The 23,214-nt window shown below is 39.7% G+C and overlaps 2 protein-coding genes across 7 annotated transcripts in view; both read left to right on the forward strand.

Annotated features, from left to right (window-relative positions):
- The first annotated feature begins 4,621 nt into the window (after positions 1-4,621).
- Positions 4,622-8,106, forward strand: nog2 (noggin 2). The gene has a single exon (XM_051882209.1). The coding sequence runs from the start codon at positions 5,365-5,367 to the stop codon at positions 5,998-6,000; it is 636 nt and encodes a 211-aa protein (XP_051738169.1). The 5' UTR covers positions 4,622-5,364; the 3' UTR covers positions 6,001-8,106.
- A 9,936-nt stretch (positions 8,107-18,042) lies between these two features.
- Positions 18,043-23,214, forward strand: part of ntn2 (netrin 2) — a 35,085-nt gene continuing 29,913 nt past the window's right edge. For 2 of the 6 annotated variants that reach the window (XM_051882168.1, XM_051882172.1), the window contains exons 1-3: positions 18,043-18,309; positions 18,826-18,899; positions 20,573-20,598. The gene's annotated coding sequence lies outside the window, so the exon portion shown is untranslated. The remainder of the gene's footprint in view (positions 18,310-18,825; positions 18,900-20,572; positions 20,599-23,214) is intronic. The other 4 variants (XM_051882170.1, XM_051882173.1, XM_051882169.1 and 1 more) reach the window with 3 other exon arrangements.

Raw genomic sequence — 23,214 nt, forward strand, 5'->3', positions numbered from 1 at the left:
CATAGTGTAAACGCTCATGTGATCGAATGTGTTCGAACAGCCAATAAAGACGCCTACTCTCCGCCTACTGACCTAACGCGTAAACATTATGGGAAGCGCACTAGCCAGACGGGATTTAGACCTAAGTTTGGTTTGAAGACAAAAAATGTACCAAGCACAATGTTCTCTCACCATTCCTGATTTCTAACACACACTCACAGTGTTCAGCGTAATCTTGCTGCTGTCAGAGCAGAAACGAAAGCTGCTGCTCTCCGTATGTTTTTCCGTCGTCTCCCGTCGTGTTCATATGTAAATTGCGCAAGCTTATTTTGTCCATTAGATCGAAAGATCTGAAAAAAACATACATTTACCCGCCCAAAGACCAAGAAATCAGGACAGAAGTGGTTGAAAGTGGACAGAAGAGACGGATTAATACACCAGGTGTAAACGGGAATGTGTCTCTCTCATCTACTTGTGATCCAATCAACCAAAACGCATCTTAATACCTTAATAATGCCTATGAGTATTTAAACGTGTGCTGGGTGACGAATTTCAATCTTGTGTTGTCTAAACAAATGCATTAAACAAAACTTTCAGAATTTTTAAATCGGATTGGATGCATTCGGATTGATGAAAATTCCCTTCTTGAATGTCGTTGTTTTTGCCTAGAAGGAAGGATTAGAAGTATGTTTTTATATTTTGTTGTGGAAGTGCATTTAGGGTTGTGGAGTGATTAAGTGCTGGTGAAAAGATAAAATAAATGTCAGATAGTCATTTTCAAGTCTACGTTCAACCCGATCGATTGAAGTCTTCTCAATTCGATTAAGCCATCAATCTAAAAGATTATTTGGGTACATGTAGCTACTCGCACCTCCACCGTCCACATTTGCCCTCTGAGATGGACTGAATTACAGCAATATCTTGTGGTTATTATAAATCTGGCTCTAGGAATGTGATGTCATCCCGCCCCCCTCACGTTGGGAATGCCCTCTCCCTGGGTCTCTTCCTTTTCCCCGCTTTCCGTCTCAGCGGGATATTTTCTCGCATTCATTTTAATTTTAGGCAACATGAATGAGGGTAATCAAGCTGGAATGCAGTGAAGTCACACACACACTGACCGCATCCCAATTAAATGAGGCCGAGAGATCATTATTGACCTCCTGCCCACCCCCTCTTCCACTTTTCTTTTCTTCCTGTGTCCTCTCCTCCCCTTTCTGTGCGACACGTTAGGCCTGAATAGAAGCCTAGAGTTGTGTTGTGTTGGAGTTGTGCGCTCAGTCTCACACACACACATTTAGAGGGAATCGTCCCCATGCTGTGTCACTGAAAACCCTCACAGTCTGCGCTGTCAATCAAACGCTGTTGTGCCCATATGCTGAACGTAAGGTATGACATCATCTCACGGCACAAACACACGCAAATATTCCTTATTGCACGCTCACCGGACCGGCCCAAACACTCGTTTATATCAAGCACTTCATCACTAGCATCGCGATAAACACGCGGCACCAGCCTCCATCGCTGTCGCCAGAGAGATTCGTCAATTTAATACTGTTTACAAGGCGTACAGTGAAAAGCTTCAGAAAGAATAAAGAGGAAATCTTCAAACAGGCAGCGCTAAACGAGCCCAGATTCTCAGTGCTGCTTCCAGCATCTGCTTTCAGTTAGAGACGCAGTCGAGCCAGAGAGACACGGAGCGAAGTAAGAGCACAGACTGAGAGATGAGTGACAACTGAGGGCTTTGATTCGCTTGTTTACTCTGATGAAACAGAGTCACTTTGAGCATCAAATGAGTGAAAATGAATTACAAAGAAGAAATATTCACATTACATATTCACGTTTATTAGACATTGAAAGCAATTTATCATAAATTAACGATATTTGAAGTTCTTTACATATAGCCTATTTTAATATTTATTTAAAATCATTTTGAACAGCCCAAATGTCTTCAGAACAAAGATCGATCCATCCATCCACCCGTTCATCCATCCATTCATTCATCTACCCGTTCATCCACCCATTCATCATCCATCCATCATTCATCATCCATCCACCCAACCATCATCCATCCATTCATCCACCCATCCATCCATCCACCTATATATCCATCCATCCATCCATCCACCCGTTCATCCAACCATTCATCCATCCACCCATTTATCCACCCATTCATCCATCCATCATCTATCCATCCACCCATTCATCATCCATCCATTCTTTCATCCACCCATCCATCCACCCATCCATCCATCCATCCATCCATCCATCCATCCATCCATCCATTCATCCACCCATTCATCCATCCATCCATCCATTCATCCACCCATCCATCATCCATCCATCCATTCATCCACCCATCCATCCATCCATCCATCCATCCACCTATATATCCATCCACCCATTCATCCATCCATTCATCCATACACCCATCCATTCACCATTCATCCACCCATCCACCATACATTCATCCACCCATCCACCATACATTCATCCACCCATCCATCCATCCATCATCCATCCATTCATCCATCCACCTATATATCCATCCATCCATCCATCCATCCACCCGTTCATCCATCCATTCATCCACCTATATATCCATCCACCCATATACCCATCCATCCATTCATCCTTCCATCCATCCATCCATTCATCCATCCATCCATCCATCCATCCATCCATTCATCCTTCCATCCATTCATCCATCCATCCATCCATCCATCCATCCATTCATCCTTCCATCCATTCATCCATCCATCCATCCATCCACCCATCCATCCATTCATCCACCCATTCATCCATCCACCTATATATCCATCCATCCATCCATACATCCATCCATCATCCATCCATTCATCCACCCATCCATCTATATATCCATCCATCCATCCATCCACCCGTTCATCCATCTATCCATTCATCCGCCTATATATCCATCCACCCATATACCCATCCATCCATTCATCCTTCCATCCATCCATCTAGTTTCTAGTTCTGTCTCTAGATACTCATATCTAGTATTTGCAGTATTCGAAGGTCTATATTTTCGAATTGCATCTTTATTTTTTTAAATCTTGAATCATTTTTTAAGTGAATGCTAGCAGACGCCTGTTGAGATACTGCCAGATTAAAAGTGGTTTGATGCGGTTAAGCTATATTATTGGCATTATTTTTTTAACCAAACTATGGGAATTAGTTTGCAAGAATGAAACCAATGGACCTGGTTTGGTTTACATCATTTTTTGTAACACTTTATAACAACATTCACTATCAGATCATTATTTATTGCATAACATCATCATTCTTTGAAATTTGAATATGAAAATATCTGAACCAGAATTCCAGCACATCTTTAGCTGTTTGAATGTACATACGCTGAGGGTCTGTTTGTGAAAGTTCCTGAGCAGTGTCAGTGAGCTGCTCTCGTTAGCGCCCTCTAGCGGCCAAAATGCGGCGCGACACCGGCAGCTGAACAGCAGCCAGACAGTCTGCCACCGATCAACAGACTGCTGGGGCCCTGCTTTACATGCCTCACACTCCTCATGTCATGAAGCCCACAGCTCACAGAGGGATATCCCTCCAGCCTCTGCAATCCACCACAGAGAGACGCTTAAAATAACACGCTCATTAATAATATTAACAAACAATATCACATCTTTTTTATTAAATAGTTATTAAATAAATTATGAAATAATGTATAATTCATGTGCATTCAATTATTTTGACATTTTTATATTGCTAATGACTTTGAAAGTTTTTGGAGCACAACTCAATTGGGGGATTTGAAAGTTCACTCGACTCTTTCAGAGTTTTTAAAATGCTACCTGTTCACCTGTGAGCTGCTCGGCTTCTAGATGATGGTGATGGTGATGATGAATTTTACCATGTCATTTGGACATCAGACACCATGAGTTCTGGCACCGTGAGAGGTGACATGTCTCTCTATGTGGCCTGTTCAAACACTTAATTGTGGCCGTTTATTTGGTGACCCCGAGAGTTCATACGTGTTGGTTCCTGCCAGTGGCAAGAGCAAAGGTCGAAGCCGAATCCACAAACCTCCACACAAACCAGAGGCGCTTTAATGGACCAATTATTGGATTCCTAAGCACTTCACTTTGTTTTTCTTTTTCCTTGGGAAAAGTGATGTCGCCTGTGTGTGTGTGTGTGGCACAACTCTAGACTACTAAAAAATGGCTTTATTGAGGGAAAGAAAAGCATTAAAATAATTATTCTTTAAAATACACAATATGCATCATGCCAATATGTGCAAAAGCCCCAGATGACTGATGCATCCAGCACACAGTGTAATTTGAATGTGGTATGAATGAATTATAAGGTTTCCACTTGAACATTATTTGTGCAAGACTATCATAATAGGTGGGTTAAGTGTCACGGAATGTGCAAGATATGGAAAATCCCAAATGTGTGTTTTCTGGTTGCTGCCTGTGATAAATCTAGAGCTGTTGTGGTGGGATGTGTGTGTGTGGAGAAGGTTGGGAGGGGGGTCTCATTGTATGTGTGTGTGTGTGTGTGTTCTGCTGTCAGTCAGACTGAGGGTTCTTGGTGAGCTGGCCCCGCGCGCACACACACACGCACGCACGCGCGCTCTTGGAGTTGACGGGGGGAGGGAAGGGGAGGGGATATTTAACTTGGGAAAGAGAGGAGTTCTCCTCCAGACGCGCTCATTCTCTTCTGTCCCAGATCAGGACCAGGCGAGTTTTCGGACGGATTTCTGACACAGCGGGGATATGAAGGTTCTGAAGAACATGCAGCAGATGTTCGCGGGAACGCTTGACGTGTAGAGGACTTGCTCGGAACTGTCAAGAGTCTGATTTTATTCCGGACTTACACCGAACATGTTCTAGTCGCGGGTTGAGGTTCTGATTGCGCGCGGAGTTCTGCCCGCTCTGTGGAGAGACTGAGCGGCTCTCGTCCCGGTTCAGCAGCGCCTGTTCGGCGGGACGGACTGGAGCCTGTGCGCTCAGAGAGCGAGAGAGAGAGAGAGAGCGTAAAAATAACATTGGCTAAGACGCGCTCCATTCCGCGGGCGCGCTGACATTTCAAACGCCAGTTTGGGTGGCACCCGGCAACAAAACCCGAGCAGGCTGTAGAAACGGTGCCATCCCATCCTATCCCGTTGCCATGGTGACCCGCCAACAGCTTCGCTAGAGGAAAGTCCGAGGAGGATACGCTTTTGAAGCACTTTCGCACTTGGCACGCCTCACCTGAGCGAGTATCATTGAAAAAAAACAGCCCATGTCCCATGTCATTCCGGGCCACGCGGCCGTCTATTAAAAGATCTCGCTCGTGCTGTCGCTCGGACTATTTATGCACGAGGGCGCAGTGAGGGCCAACTCCACTCCGTAGACAGACAGAAGACGAGTCATGGGCAGCATCACCCGCGCGCTGCCGCTGCTACTGCTGCTCCTGTGCGCGCACGGCAACGCGGCCCAGCCCTACCTGCGCCTGAGGCCCTCGCCCAGCGAGCATCTGCCCGTCCCGGACCTCATCGAGGAGCCCGACCCGGAGTACGACCCGCGCGAGCAGGACCTCTCGGAGAGGACGCTGCGCAAGAAGCTGGGCAGCCACTTCGACCCCAACTTCATGTCCATCCACCTGCCCGCGCAGCTGAACGCCAGCGCGCCGCCGGAGCTGCCGCGCCTGCCCATGCCCGCCGAGCTCAAGAAGCTGGACCTGACGGAGACGCCGTACGGCCGGCGCGTCAAGGTGGGCAAGAAGGCGCGGCGGAAGTTCCTGCAGTGGCTGTGGATGTACACGCACTGCCCGGTGTTGTACACTTGGAAGGACCTGGGCGCGCGCTTCTGGCCGCGCTACATCAAGGAAGGGAACTGCTTCGGCGAGCGCTCGTGTTCCTTCCCCGAGGGCATGTCCTGCAAGCCGGTCAAGTCGGTGACCAAGACCTTCCTGCGGTTTTACTGCCAGGGCTTCCTGCGGCAGAAGTACTGCACGTGGATCCCGGTGCAGTACCCGATCATCTCCGAGTGCAAGTGCTCCTGCTGAGCAGCGCGTGCATGCGCCTGCGAGAGGGTTTATCGATTATGAATGATTGCACTGTTTACCCACGGACAGGGATGTGTGGCGCCACATAGCGAATCTATTTTTTTAAATATATATATATAAATATATATATATATATAGCTTTTTAATTCAAAATATATGACATATATGTACATATTTAAGTCAAAGGAAGAAGACGACGACGACGAAGAAGAATGCAGCTATTTTTATTAAAGGATCAGGACCATATATTCTCATGAGGAGCACTTCAGCTCGTGGTTATTTTTATGAAATTATTGTGCGAAGACGCAAGAGAGAACTTGACTTTCCTCATTCGAACTCTATTTATAGAGACTGAAGAACACTACGTAGAAGTTTTGTACAAATATTAATATGAATAATGATGATGATTTTAAAAAAAGGCTTATACACGTGAAATCAGCCTTTTCTTTCTTTTGAAAATCATATAGTATTTTAGTAAAAACGAAATGTGTACGTTTTATTTATTGTTTTAACTGTTGTGAGTATGTATAGATAAAGAGAAGAGAATAGAATATACCAGAAATTCTACTTGAAAACTTCTAAAAAATGAATTTAAGAGAGTATTAATAATAATAATAATAATAATAATAAACATGTCAGTGTAAATGCCATGGTTTTAGCAATAAAATCTGTTAAACTTGGACTGAGTGTAAAGGATCTGAGAAATATAAGATATTAAAAAATAGTGAATATGTTGCAGAATGAATGCAGATCGTCTCCTGTTTGCCCTGCTCTAATAACGCTGCTTTTGGTGTGGAAATAATCACGCCTGTTTTTCGCCGTGCGTAAAAGCGCGCTCATGTTAACACAGCGCTAAAATATGATGCAGCCATTTTCAAACACTGTCATTGGTGAAATAGAGCAGGGAGAGCCAGCAGCTCCTGGCGTACTGCTTCTGGAAAGGGAAAGGGAAGGGAAGGGGGGGGGAAAAAAGTCTGAGAGACAGAAATCTGAGCCCGATTCTTGTCCAAAAGTCTCGGCGTGAGAAACACTGCAACCCTCTACAATGACTGTGAACTGATGCTGACGGTACCAGACTGTTAATTAGTCAGCAAACACGCTGTCTGCGAGCTCAAGAGATGCGAGACTCGTAAAATCGCGACTCTCCGTGTTCCAGAGACGCGCGCGTGCACGCAGTGAATCTCGCCTGTCATTTCAGCGAGGGAAAGTGCATGTGTGTGCGTGTTATTGCCGAGGTTATTGTGACAGATACACTGCTGGTGCTGTGTTTTGGCGCAGGGTGGGGGCAGTTGTCAGCTCTGTTTCTTGATGATGTCTAGAGCTTTTTGGAGGAGGCTGAGAGTGTGTACGAGTGTGCGAGTGTGTGCATGTGTGTGTGTGTGACGCGCCGGCGCCACTCGGCCGCGCACTCTGGCGAGCGCAGAATAGATTGAACAGTAACCCTTTCAGCCTGTGTGTGTGAAAGCCAATCCCCGACAAACTAGCCCTCAAAACACACAGCCGTCAGACTGGCGGAGCACTTCAGCCTTCTGTGAGGGGGGGGTGTATTCATCATTAAAAATATGACCCAAGCTGGAGTGAATCAGGGAGTTCTTTGAGACCAAAGTTAAACACAATGTTTTCTGTCCTTGGCAGAGGCCAATGAGATACCAAATGTAGTAAATGCTCCAATTTGCAGTGTGCATGGAGACTGCGCTCCGAAAACAAAGGCAAAACAACTCACTTATCTGGGTGAATTACAGCTAAGAACCGATGCAGAAGTTTAATAATCGATCATCTGCGTGTCTCTAAATAGTGCTACGGTGGTTACGGGCTCAGTGAGCTACGGGAGAAGGCTTTGGATTTGATTTGTTAGATGTTTTGGTGTAGTGTGTGTGGGGGAGACGCTTCCATTAGTCTTGTGGGTGACATTCATACTGTGCTTTGGGGACCACCAACAGTTGCCTTAACTCATGATGTGTGTGTGTGGTTACTACAGTCTGTGTGAGTCAAAGTATATGCATGTGTTTGAGTTCTGAATCCCAAATCTGCTTCTTTTTAATAGTTGCTTGTGTTATTATTCTTCATAATCTGCTCTAATAAAACAGCTTTCTGATGCAGAGCCGAGTATGTTGCGCACGCCGGTATCTTTATTTCCACATTCATCCAGGAAAGATGGTACTTGGGTAAGATTTGGATCATGTTAAATAAGATCTCAGAGTTGAACGTTTTGAAAAAGAACCTATCAAAGTGAATTCATATTTGGCTGCTCAGAGCAAACAACTGCAAACATGCTTATTTACAACATTTTGTTTTCCATATTCTCATGGCACGACCTTACAGCATTACAGTGAGCGTTTACTGTTTTTATGCAGTGGCCTTAAAAGAAATTCAAATCACACTTAAGCACAGTCTGAGAAATATGACTACATGTAACTACTCTAAGGTACTAATATCAAAGACTACAGAATAACACAAGACGCGTCACTCGTATTGTTTTGAATGGGAGAAAGTGCAACGCGCAATATGGCGAAATAAGTCCCGCCTTCTAAATAAGAGCCAATCGCCGATTGGTAAAGTCACTGCAGCCGCAGTTAGAAGCTCCGGTTCCTATAGAAACAGTCAGACGCACACCTCCGAAATGAGACGCGCATTTAGGACTGCGCATGTGCATTAGCTTGATCTAGCCTGTAAAATACCGTTTTTTTGTCATGATTCGAGCGTTTAGAAAGAAAATTTATGAGACAGTTGTTGTCAGATTTCATTGGTGATTTCAAATATGAAATTTAATCGAAAGCTTGGCAAACAGCTTTGGAGAATTTGATGTTTCCCCATTCAAAGAGATAGGAGCTGCACTTGAAAGATGGCCGCCGAGTGAAATGACTTGTCTTAAAGGGACTTTGCTAATATGCACCTTTAACAGGTAGATTAGGTATAAAGTTGTCACCTCTGTTTTACCTCTAGAGTCACAATTTTTGCACTTTTTATTAGAGATGCACCGATATATCGGCCGATACCGATTATTGGCCGACATATCGGTGCATCTCTAATAAAATGCGAATTTTCAAACTAAAAAACAGCCGATAGTCAGGGCCGATATATCCTGTCAATCAAAAGTGGACAGGAAAATGCACTGAATTTGGGCTTTGTGTGAAGAAAATGCTAAGAAACCAGTTTGATGTTCAATATTAATAGTAATTATATGAAGTAATAACATTTAGAAAGTTAAGAAATATTAATTTAATCTTCAAAATTTAGTTATTGTGTTAATATTAATTTGAGTCATGTGTTTGTTTATAACTGATCAGTTAATCTGAAACAAGTTGATGAAATGGAAAATAAAGTGTTTATTTGCATTTCTTTCAAAATATAATGATTAAAAATATAATGATTAATTACTAATTATAATGAAATTATCATTAATTTAAAAGAAGGTATAAAAGCCAGAACCCCCAAACTATCGTTATCAGTATCGGCAGATATCACTCTGAATAATCGGCTATTAGTATCGGTGGAGATATTTAGTATCGGTGCATCTCTACTTTTTATTTTTTACCTTGAATGTCTCGATGTACTGCAGTGCATTAAATTCAACATATCAGAGCAAATGTCGTTTATTGTAATTAAAGATGCACAAACAGTTGGCATGCAAAATGGAAATGTTAAAATGATAGATGGCTGCATCTGAAATCACATACTTCCCTACTATATATACAGTATGTGACAAAATAAGTATGTCTGAATTCACAGTACTCATAAAAGAGTAGACAAAAAGTACCCAGATGACCTTCTACTTCCTGTGAGATTCTGAAGTGTGTATATGATGGACACTTTACTATCCCATGAGGCCACAGGAGAGGATTTGTGAATGGAGGTTAAGCGGCGCAACTGATGCTAGTAGGTCACATGATAATGACAACATGGCAGATGTAGTACGTCTGGATTACATTCATACTATAGAATGCACTCTTTTAGCGGTCGTGAAGTAATTCTTATTCAAAATAAGTACAGACTCAAGAGAGTATGTGATTTCGGACGCAGCCGTAGATAAAGACTCATTAGTGGAACATGTTATGTGATTCTCTACACCTGTGGTTCCTCTGCTGGGACGCCTGTGAGAACTGACTTCATATAGACACCAAAACACAGATGATTCAGAAATATCTGAATCTAAATGAAACAAGAAATTGCTAGTAAATTTCAATGAATAATTGCAAAGAAACGCAAGTAACATTGAATTAAATGTGAAACTTTGAAGCAGAAAGGTCCTCTTTAGACATTCTACTAACTATAAGTACAAGTCATCTCATTAGAGTATTAGTAGACTGTTAGGTGTTTCAGAATAAGTTGACATGTACTTGCAAATTACTTATAGTCAGTAGAATGCATCAAAATAAAGTGTTCGCAGATATTAATCATACTGATACTCTAATGAATGCTAGTTGACGTGTATTTGCAAAGTTACTTAAAGGGGTAGTTCACCCAAATTCTCTCGTCATTTACTCACCCTCAAGTTCGTTCCAAATGTGTATAAATTTCGTCAAGACAATGTGAGACTCCAGGAATGATTGTGCGACTCTTGCTGTCACACTTGTGTGATTTCTGCAGCGCCACTACAGCAGGAGAGGATTTCACCGGGGTGTAAACATGATGCGCCTTTGGAGCCGTTTGCTGAGGAGCAGATGAGCATGTCTTGATGCTGTAGTGCTGAAACAGAAGGCCTTGATTTAGACTATCCAGGAAACTTGTCAGGAGTAGAATTGACCTTTTTTGGTGTACAGGTATCTGTGGGAAAGGATGCAAACTCCAAAAAATTAAACAAACCTATCAAAAGTTTTGGATCAGTAAGATTTTTTTTACCTACTTTTATTCAACAAAGATTCAGTAACAGTGACAGTAAAGAAATGTATATAAATATGAAGCAGCACAACTGTTCTCAACATTGATAATAATCAGAAGTGTTTCTTGAGCAGCAAATCAGCATATTAGAATGATTTCTGAAGGATCATGTGACACTGAAGACTGGAGTAATGATGTTGAAAATTCAGCTTTGATCACAGGAATAAACTGCAGTTTATTGAAATAGAAAGCATTCATTTCAAATTGTAATAATATTTCACAATGTTACAGTTTTTACTGTATTTTTGTTCAAATATATGCAGTCTTGGTGAACAGAAGAGACTTCGATGGATCCAAAATGTGGCCTAATCATTTTAAAAATGGGATTTGTGCATCTAATGTTAAAAAGTCAAGTGTTCCCTATGAAGTGCTCTTCCCTGGTTCTTTTTTTCTCTGTGTTTTGTACTTTGCAGGCAACTCCACTTCCCAGAATCCCGCGCGGGTCCTGTGGTCTCCATGGCAGCAGAAGTAGTTGTTTCTGTAGGCAGCAGTTGTGCATTATTCAGCTTGTGTGACTCAAATCTATCTTGGACGGTTAAAATGTTTAATTTGCTCTCGATTAGGCTAATCAAGTTTATTGGTTGTCAGAGTGGCCGTCTGTTTCCTTCATGGGTCACTGGTAAGACACATTTCACATCTGCATAATCATGTCAGTTTGTATTTTCTTGTAATTTAGGTATCGTACTCGTAATTAGATTTTATGCATGCATAGATCATATTCTGGTTTATGAAGAGAACATTTAATATAGGCTGCACTGCCCCCTACTGACTAACCTATATTGCCGCTATAATAAACTCTAGATTCTGGTGTTAAATGATAGGATTCATGATAAGGAACAAAATCACAACTTGACTATATCAATCTCATTAATATCCAGGTTCTAAAATAACAGCCACATACATATAAACCAATCACATGATAAATAAGGGTTTGTTGTAAGGAATTTATGAATGAAAGCATAAATAATTTCAACACTCCATGTACAACACATTGACACACACAGGATTTGTGGATTTGTACAGGTAGAGCTCGATTGTGGTCTTGCATGAGAATGTGAGATTGTTTTTTTTCCCCTATATCTTGCAGACGTATGGATTATAGATGCACATGTATCATATGACAGCTATTCATCTCACCCAGCTATTCAGCTATTCATCTCACCCATCTCACCTGACACTATGCTGGAGGAATAAGATGAGACAGTGTTGAAGTGAATCATTATCAGCAGTGTGAGAAGTTCATGTGTCGCTCTGTTAGTGATAATTTATATTTGCCTGTGGATGTGAAGCAGGTTTGACAGCTCAGAATCTGATCTGCTTATAACATTACATTACAGATTCATATATTTATTTGTTATGTCACTAGGTTTAGTAATCTGTTTTCACTTGTATATTGCATACATTTCTATATTATAGGTAGAACTTTTTGAAAGTGTCTAGACACATACGTTAACAAATATTAAACATTTTCAATGTCATAACTCAGGTCAGAGAAAGATATGTTTAATGGATGTCGAGACTATAGTAGGGCATGTTGTCACGATGTTTTATATATATATATATATATATATATAGAGTCAAGCCAAAATGTATTCAGACACCTTGAACATTTCATTCATTAATACAGTTTATTCACTATAGTTTAAAAAAAATGGTGATAACACTTAAGCAAAACATGGTCAGGTTGAAGTGTCTGAATAATTTTTGGTCCCAAATTTTTATCAGTTTTACTGGTAGTCCACTGTATGAATAATTTTTGGGTATAATATGTCACAGTTTACGTTATTTTGCTATCCTCACTTAATTAAATGAACTATAGTGCACCCACTAGTAAAAATATATCAAAAATATCAAAAATGAATAATTTTGGTTTGACTGTATATATATATATATATATATATATACAGTTTATAAACAGTATATATGGGTAATTCTACAGAATTGGTGCAAACTGCTGTCCCACAACCAAAAAACACATTTGAAAAGCATTTAAGTATTAAAGTTTTAAATGTTAAGATGATCAACTAAGATGTTATTATAGTATTTGGTTCAATGTATATTCAAACTAATGAATCCTTCACTTCGAAATCAGTATGATAAACTTTATGCCTTTTACAAAGAAAGATTGGATTCAAAATACAACAAATTTAATAAATTACACTTGAAATATTGTTAAAATTGTAATTGTTACTGATTAACCTATGAAAAATATATATATATTTACAAGGTAGATGTAACCTTTCTTGTTAAATGATTTATTATTGTGTTTCGTAGTGACAAATTTGAGGAGAGGAAAAATATTCCAAATCTGTCTGAAAATACAATATGAGAATTAAACGCACGATTAATAAAAATGTGTACCTTGGATAATATACAATTTGCATACATACAAAATTTGTGGAAAAACACATTTTTTTCAAGACTTTTCCAACTCTGACCTCTGTAGAATGGCCCATATTTGACAATTCTAAAAAGAAAACATACAAAACTATCAATCAGTTGTAGAATAAATGATATTGTAATGAATTGTATAAAATTATAAACGTAAAACTGTGAAGGTTTTAATTAGAATCTGCCTTCATTTGTGACTTGACTGTTACACAACAACTTTTATAAAGTTATGAATAATCTGAAAATTTAGTTTGAAGAACAGAATAATTTATGACTGTAGGTGTTTGAAACAACCATACGAGCCACTGCTAGAGAAAACAAACATGTGTGCAATTGGACTGACTCTTAAACCCCCCTTGTGACAACAAACTGCTCTATAATTTAGATAAATATCTTACTGCTCTGGTGTTAACAGTTTTACTACAGCAAAATTGCTATTCCCCCTCCCACATGATAATGAAAGGTTAACATACTCATGAAGAACTCAATCTGGAAGTGTAAGAATGCTAAACAGGCAGCAGGTGGCGCAATTGACTCATATTTCTTCTACACAGGTTCCACACTGTCCTCTCTTTCTGAGTGGGGTTTCTGTAGATGGCACATCCTGAAAGGTTCGTACGCATGTGTGAAGTGCTTGCGGGGAGTTTGTGGGGGCAGGAGGAGACGGCTGCTTCTGACTCTTTTATTTCTTGACCTCTCACACAGTGTGACACACTCATCAGAGTAAAACGCCACTGAACGGTGCCATAAATACCACAGGAATGTTGAGAAGCTTACACAGGGCTGAGAAACTCCCACACACGTCAACACACACACACACACGGACGCTATTCATTGAGAAATTGCTTTATTTTTTACGGCACATTATGAAAAATAGGCCTACTTGGATTTTGCTGCAGCCACATGCGTGATCCTAAATCTTTTGAGTCTGTGATCCGCACCGGCGGTACCGGTCACCCTAAAACCAGAAATCTGTGTGCCATGTAGTACAATTCAAGACGTCTTCAAGTATTTATTGTGTTATGAAAGCATGGTGCATCTCACTGAGAGCTTTCCCACTCATCAACATGAAGAACTCTACAGAGCTACCGTATAAGGCGAAAAACATTGTGAAATTAAATATAAAACAAAGTAACATAAGTCAATTCCACAGATGCTTAGTTGGATTGAGTTTTAGTCTGGGCCTCTCCAGGACATTAACCTTCTGGTCTGAAGCCACTTCAGTGTGGTTTTGGCTGTATGTTTTGGTTTACTGTCGTGTTGAAAGGCGAATCATCCTCCAGCTCCCAGCGCTCGGCACGTTTTCCTCCAGGATTTTTTTTCCTTCAGTTCCAATCATTTTTTCTTCAAGAGTTTTCCAGTCTGTGCCGCAGAGAAATATCAACAAAAGCGCAACGCTTTACTGTAGGAATGGTGTCGTCTGAGTGATGTGCTGTTTCTGAGGTTTGTGTTGCATAAAGCAGTTACAAATGAGATTAAAAATAGTTCAGATTATTGCCTTCCATCCAGTGGAGGAGTTTCTGCTACCTTTTTTGCAAGCCAGATCTAAAAATAATCGTTCATATGATTTTCTTTCTTCCGTCAATCACAAAAGATGTTAGGCAGAATCTTTCCATAAAATTAAGTCAAATGTCATTATTATCTGAGAATATTCTCCTCCACAGCTTTCTGGTCTGATTTGTGCATCACAATTATTATTAGTAGACACACAAAACAAATGACTTTTGGCATCATTGATCATCTAACCTGGTGTTTCAGATCTTGATGCCACTTATTTGAGCAATAAATGAAGATATTATGGTGTCTTTTATAATTTTATGAGCTTTTGCTTTCATTGTGCAAAAATGCAGCGTAAATATTTGAACTTTATTCCATAGAGGAAAGAAGATCATACAGGTTTGAAAGGTCATGAGGGCGAGTAAATGGTGATGGAATTTTCATCAATTGATGTAGTTTAAATATTTATTGCCTCACGCACAGTTAGTGAAGAAGTTCTCATAAGCATCTTGGTGTCATTCACAGCATTTGCTCCTGCCCAGACACTCATCTCTGGAGGACGGCCAGTTCTGGGCAGAATCATAGTTATTCCACATGATGTTCTTTTCTGTGCTTTGAGGTGGTGGACTCACTGTTTTGGAAAAATCCTGGTCTAGTATTTTTCAGAACACTGTCTTGATCAGTTTAGAATGTTCTCGTGATGAATGTTTTCTTCAAGATGCTCTGTATCCACCTTATTCCTACACTCCATGACGCTTTGCGCGAATTATGGGTGTAACTTCCGTTAAGCTGTAAACAGTCAGTGAAAGGCTCGCTCTATGAACGCAATAATATGTCTTTTTTTTTTTAACTGGGTACAATGAGATGACATTATTCTACTCACCCTTCAACAATCGAACATTAAAAGGACATTTAAAAGTGTAAAAGCATCAACAACGTACTTTAAACAGGCCATGAAAAAGCGCGATTCTTTCCACAGCAATAACGGACGGTTTAAATATAACTATAGTGATATATATCTGCATTATGTAAAATACGTTGCCTTAAAAAATGTCCATGAACTTCAGCATTGCGTGATACTATTTCAAAGTGATTTCCATCATTTTTACAGATAATAAATTGTATTTACCTGTGAAAACAAACCTGGAAAGAGACCTTATGATTTGAAACGATTCGTTTCAATCTTTTTAAATGGAAGTTCCCTAAACCGGAAGTGCAACCCATAATTCGAAACGCAGTAGCCTAGTCAGGAATAAGGTGGATAATGTTAAATGGCCGAGCAAGTAGTTTTGTAACCTGAAGAGAAGAGTATGTTGCTTTATAGGTAATAGACCCTTTTCACATTATACCGGGTTTCTCAGAAGCGGAAGTCGTCATAGTTGGGTAAACTTTTATAGCGGCGAATGAGAGACTTCATTAAATATATATTTTTTGTGTTTCCATTTGCACAAACAGCAAAAGAAAAACTTCACAATAGTGTTTTCATAACTTTCAAAAAGAGGTAAAAAAAAAAAAAGAGAGAGAGAGCGATTGATAACTGCAGTCAGAAGAGAGAAAGATGTCATTTTTACCGTCGCTTCACAGCAGCGTTAAATTTTTTTTTTTTTTTTGTAATTTGATGCAACGGTAATATAATACCAAGTATAGTGTTATAAATGTACATACATTTTTTAAAAAATGAAAATATAAAAAAACTTTGCAGGATTTACGATATTGATGACCGTTAAAACGCGTCATCACGATCTGTGAAAACAAGATATTTTTAGAGTATTTTTTGTTAGTGAGTGGCACAAAGGTTCCATGAAGAAACACAATAAAACCTGGTTTTTAATAAGCACAGTATCTCTTTTATTCATAGATATTATTATCACTTATTTGGGTTCCCCATCATGCCACCGTGCGTTAAAGGATCTTGATCACGTGATGTTGGAAGATGTTCAAACCGGATGAGCGCAATTCATCCTGAAGTGTTTTAGGTTCACTTCTGGAATTCCGTGACGCATCACGGTTTCCTACTCGGACGTTGCGGGATGATTATAATAATTGATCTGTTTTGGGACACACTGCATCTGCCTTGAGTTTATCTCCTGTTTTATACTCTCATTACGCGCTCCATCTGGATTCTTCATCTCAAACACACACACACACGCCGATTGTTTCCGATGATTTACGGGAATTCAAAGACTCTTGAGTGACTCCATGAGATAGTATCGGGAAATAAATAAACATTAGTGTCAAATGAGCGCCAGAACATCAGCACAGCAAAAACACGCATGCGCAAAGACGGCTGATGCTGCCAGAGGGTGCGAATTATTTGGGTCTGACCTCCTCACCCGCCCCCACCCCCTTAAGAACTCAAAGCAAAAGGTCGAGCAGTCTTCTTAGTAAAAGTTATTAGTAGTTAGGGCTTCTCAAGGTTTTAAAGCGTTTCAGTATTAATAAATGTTAGATTACAGTTTAGTCAGAGGGGTATTTTCGTTATCGTAGCCGTTTCATAAGTCTTGCTAGCCTGAGTAGATCATTTTCGCGCTGTACGTCGACAAATACTGTATCAAGTATCATTTTATCATAGGTTCATATCATTAATATATATAAAAAACGTTTCGTTTAAAAAGTAATTAACGGTTAGCTGACTGTGAATGTACAGCCAAAGTAGTTTACAATAAAGCGCGAGCCGAACCTCGCTGAAAATTACCTTTTTGTTTACATGTAATATTTAACAGACGTCTAAAATTCTCTTTAAAGCCGACATTCCACCCCCCTAAACTAAAACTTGAAGTATAATTCACATACTGCTGGACCGGACCCCCGACCACACACGGCGTCTCCAAACCAAGTTGCCTAGCTAGACAGCATCATAGGTGCCTGTAGCGTTCGTGCGCGTAACGGACAGGCGCATCTGGTGCCTAAAAAGCTAATATTGTAGCTCTTGTGTGATAAATTGCTTCATTTGTAAGTCGCTTATTGATAAAAGCGTTTGCTTAAAATACATAAACGTGAAACAAAAAATGCTGTCAGCCACTATGATGCTCAAAAAATGCTGTTCGCGACTATGCCAGATGCTAGACCAACGACCACCCATTGGATGCGTCTGTAAACCAAGTGAGTTGCTGCTAAGACAGCATTTTTGTGGCATCATGTGAATCCAGTGCGCTCAAAGATGTTGCAATATACCCCAAATCGCCACGCGCCTATGATGCCGCCTAGGTAGGCAGCTCACTAGGTTTTTGAAACAGAGCCTCCCTCTCTAATGCAGTTTGTGTCTGGAATTGTGTGTGTGAGGGGGGGCTCAGTCGAGTTTCTCACCTTGGCTGCCTCTCTGTCACCCCTCCTCTCTCTCTCTCTCTCTCTCTCTCTCTCTCTCTCTCAGTGCGCGTGTGTCAGTGTGTGTCTGTCTCATGAACGGAACTGATCGCTGCTGTATATCTGTGAGTTAAATTCACCAACAGACAACGGGACTAAATCACAATCGATCTGGATTTATTTTCCACACTCCCGCGCTTGAATGAGGTTTAGAGGTTCAGACGGGATTCAGAGATTCAGGTGAGTTATGTGTTGGAGTATCTGCATCATGAATTTTGCAATCATAATTGGAGATATACGTGGTATCACATATAGTTATGCATGTGATTTGTTAGTGAGGTGATTGAGAGCTTTGCAGATCACAACCAGTTCATTTAATTACAAATTACATGCATTAATTTATGAAAATTCCCCTTGGTAAGCATTGTTCCCTGTAAAAAACTCTATATACTAGTGATTGCTGCAGTAAAACTTTGTTGGTGTGATATTAATGTTGAAAAAAATAAAAATTAAAATGATTGAAAGCTTTTTAAAATGTTTTGTATTCATTTATTACAATTTTACTGTAGTAATAATAATTAAGTGACTGCTAAAATTAATTTCAGATGCAGTGAATGATATTTAATCAACCAGTGTTCATTTTATAATTATGAATAATGTTTATAAAACAATAATGAGGGTAGCACTGTGCACTGCTCACATTCTCTGACAGGTGAGCGAGTGTAATTTCTCTCTTTTTTAATCGTGATTTAACAGAGCGCTCCAAACTGTGTTTCCTTCCCGGTCCATGAGCGATGCCAAGCAAAGCAACTCTTCACGAGTCTTCTTAGGTATGCGTGACACCGTCAAGATTTCTGCTTCCCCTGATGGACGTGGCACACACACGTTTGTGTGTGTGTTTGTGTGGATTCCTGTGATTTTATTGCAGCGAAGCCCCTCTCTGGTTTCCCCGAGGTCACAGATGAACTGTAGAGTTAAACTTTGGGAAAAACATTTACGCCAGCTCAGTTTACTGATCCTGCCCACCGCTGGCCCTCAAGAAAAGGGGAAAAAAATCAGACATTTCAAGAGCTGTCAAAACGAAAAGCTCTGTGTTTAACAGTAAAGTCAAAGGTTGTGTGTCAGTTTGAGTCTACATCTGCCTGGCCTATATATTTAAAGAATAGTTCACCAAAAAAATCAAAATTCTGTTATCATTTACTCATCCTCATGTTGTTTCAAAGACGCATGAGTTTCTTTCCTCTGTGGAACACAAAAGGAGATATTTAGCACAATGTTTATGCTCTTCTTTTCCATACAATGAAATCATGCAACTTATGCACTATTTTCCAAGCCTTCTGAAGTCTTCTGAAGCTTTACACTAAAATTTAAGTCATTTTTTCTGCTGTAATTTTCTGTAGTCAGGAAGGCGCTACAGAATCCCTCTAGCAAATAAAAATGTTTAAAATCCTCAATTCCGCAAATGTGACTGACAAACCAAATGGAAGTGGCATGAACTGTATTTTTATGTAATTGTGAATTTGTCTGTGTTCTGTTTTTTGTCCTGTTTTTTTAAATTTGCCTGATTACCGTTTTTATGTGCTGGTGAGCCAAAGACAAATTTCCACCTTGGTGGACAAAAAAGATATATGAATACTGTTTTTTTCACACAAAGCTTGGTATATATAGTGCACGGGTCAAGTAGACTACTTTATTATATGTGACCCGTGCTGGCAAAATGAGTCACAATGAGCAAATTTTCAAAAATGAGTTATTTAGTTAGGCTATTTTCGCAATCTCTATCAAAAAAAACTTTTAAATGATGTATGATTTGTTGGAATCCGACAAAAAATGACTCAAGTTAAAGCTTTCTGAAGGTTCTAAAACAAAATCACCTTAAAATACCTTAAAATCCCTGGTAATAACACTGTATTTGGTAAACACTTCATCAAAACCAAATATCTATAGGAAAATATAAATAATCAACTTTTTTTTCAATATTTACCTATCGGGATTGCGCGCTTCAGATCTATTAGATCTATTAGTGAGCACGAGTTTACATCAGCATGAGTTTGAAAATCACATTTCATTGGTTCAGACTCATGCCATCAAAAGTTTACTATGAATATTTACAAATTTTGCTTTAAAATGATACCAAACTTGGACTAATGAGTAAGTTGCTGAGGGGAAGTGCCAGTAGTCGAGAAGCGAGCAGAGAAAAACAGCATTTTTCATGGTACTCCTCTCAGAAAACATACAAATAAAGATACTTTTAGATGTTTAATTGCTATTTGGAGCATTGGGATCGCTAGATGAGGGCTTAATGAACTAATTTTTGTGAAAACCTCAAATTCGACCAAAATCGACATTAGCTTGTAATTAGTCTGTGCACATTCGCCAGCACGGGTCATACATTGTTTTTTGTCCGTTTTAAAGTATGACTGTCCATGGTCAACATACACTTTCATTGTATGGAAAGAGCAGCTTGGACATTCTCCTAAACATCTCCTTTTGTATCCCACAGAAGGAAGAAATTCCCACGACATGAGGGTGAGTAAATTCAAAATTTCTATTTTTGGTTGAACTATTTCTTTAATTAGCACACATCATACTCTTCTGTGATGATGCACTAAATACATATGATGTGTGCCATGTGTGGTTTAGCGTCACGTTTTATCGTTATCTTCCTGTTCTCCTGCAATTTAAGACATAATTGGGCCGTATTTTCAGCGCTGGGCAACATTAGAGCAGCGTTTTTCAACTTTACTGAAAGGTTTGGATCTGACACAGCCTTGGCTCGGTCCACCTTAGCAGCTAAAGTCAACATGGCCTATATTTCACTCTCCTCCTCTTCCAGCACAGGAAGCTTCATCTGTGTGTGTGTGTGTGTGTGTGTGCGTGCACATGACACCCTTTTCTCTTTTGTCGCCAAGAAAAAAGCCCCTCCACTAACCTTAACTGCTTTACTGGACTTACCTTTAAAGGGGTCGTATCATGAATCAAATCTTGATCTTTCAAGATAAAAGAGTTTGATAGACTGTGAAAACAACTTTTAGAAACATTTATTGAACTTCCACAAGTTTCTAATGTCAGACAGATGAATAAATTTGAACTCATGACCATCCATGTGGGAAACAGCCATATTTAACCACTAAATGACTGTTTTAGATGCACTAAAGTGGATCTTATGTTAAAAATGTATATATTATATATTATTGCATGTGTGAACAATGTATGATATGACCCCTTTAAGAGTCGTGCATTGCTCCTGCTTTTGTCTGTCTGTTTATGCATGTGATTTTAAGCATGTCAAGAGGTCAGGGGTCATAAAATAGCAGGTGACAGCCGTAAAAGTGTAATTGTGGGAGTGTGTGCGCCTAAAGTTATTCTATGCCGTGCAACTCCTGCGCTGTAACTTTTGGGGTGTGCCTAAAAACACACACACTCAAACTGAGTGTGTCCAGTCGCAGAGCGGCGTTAAATGATTCAATCTGTTGTAGCCTTGGCACCTTATGACTTTGTACGTGTGTGTGTGTGTGTGTGTGTGTGTGCGAGCAAGAGTGGTGCACAAAATGTGTTTGTCAGTATTTGAACACTTCATAAAATTATTTGTGGTTTCCCTCCTGAGTTCAAAGCTGGTGATGCCTAGCGGTGAAATTTTTGTTGTCAACTGGAAAAAGGTGTGTGTGTGTGTACTTGTGTGTGAAAGTTTGCATGTTATTATACACAAATCCCCATGCATTAAAAACCTAACACCACCTAAAACCACAGACATATTTGCATATATATCTAAATGAGGAAATGCCATAGACTTCTATTGTTTTTTATATTTTTTATATTGTCTTTGGACGTCTCTAAAGAAGGGTTTTTGCTAGATTAGTTTTAGTGAACCTCTGGCAGCATTTCTGTCCCCAAAGTAAAATTGCAGAACTGTGATGCAACACATGATGTATTACTGCACAGATTGTCAAATTATCTTCAAATTATTTTCAAATCAGCAATCAATGCATGACCCGGTGGTCATGTGTGTTTTTGTAAGTGTGTGTGTGTGTGTGTGGCTAAGGATCAGGTTCTGCTGTTTTAGTAAGGGCTGGGTTTGGTCCGTGTGTGAGAGGGAAGGGTCTGGTCGCAGTGGCTGCATTCTTTTACCAGGCGGATTTCTTTCCACTCGCACATTTGTAGTCATGCATTTAACTTGTCATTATGGCTTGCATCAGTTTTAACTATCAAGAAGCTTGAATGATTCCTCAAATAATGTCCTGTTGTTACTTTGATGCACAGATGCACCATTTTCACCTGCTGAACCCTAAAACAGGTGAAAAAAATTTCCTATAAATTGAAGGACAAACCCGAGACTCGAACAGAGCAGGTCTGAAGTTATCAACACTTGTGCGCCATATGATACGTACAGTAAAATCAACCCTGATCCTCCATTTTCTTTGGAGTAATTTATGTTGACAGCAAACATGCCTCTCTGTCATATCTTGTTATTGCAATCTTTAAGTTCTTAAAGGAAAATTTGTATTGAAGAAGGTAGTCAGATGAAACACATGTGATTATTCCCTGTTGAGACACTCTGGATTAGTTTGTCCAGACCAATTTCTCTCTCTCTCTCTTTCCCATTACATTCAACATGAAACTGCATTCGCAACTCATTTTACTCCCGTAATGTGATGTATTTCCAATTGAAAGAGGATATTCAGTAAGAAAATTGTATCCATAGGGAATTGATTGAGAATTCTGGGAGTTTCATTTGGACTGGAGTCAGACCTGAACAGTGTTATTTTAATACACTCTAAAAAATGCTGGGTTGTTTCATCCCAAATTTGGGTTAAATATGGACAAACCTAGCTGTTGGGTTAAAAATGTAATTTAAACATTTACCTCAACGGTTGGGTTTGTCCATATTTGACCCAAATTTGGGTTGAAACAACCCAGCATTTTTTAGAGTGTATTAAAATAACACTGTTCAGGTCTGACTCCAGTCCAAATGAAACTCCCACAATTCTCAGTCAATTCCCTATGGATACAATTTTCTTACTGAATATCCTCTACATTTTTTTTAATATATATATTTTCAGTTTTTATTTTAATTTAATCTTTTTTTGTGCTTTTGTCATTTTTATTAGTTTTTGTTCTTTTTAAATATTACTATTTAGGTTTAAT

This window comes from Ctenopharyngodon idella, chromosome 23 (assembly GCF_019924925.1).
Source record: "Ctenopharyngodon idella isolate HZGC_01 chromosome 23, HZGC01, whole genome shotgun sequence".
NCBI lineage: Eukaryota > Metazoa > Chordata > Actinopteri > Cypriniformes > Xenocyprididae > Ctenopharyngodon > Ctenopharyngodon idella.

What these genes read in the sequence shown, in the direction of transcription:
- nog2 (XM_051882209.1), top strand. Translation starts at nt 5,365, where the DNA reads ATGGGCAGCATCACCCGCGCGCTGCCGCTGCTACTGCTGCTCCTGTGC.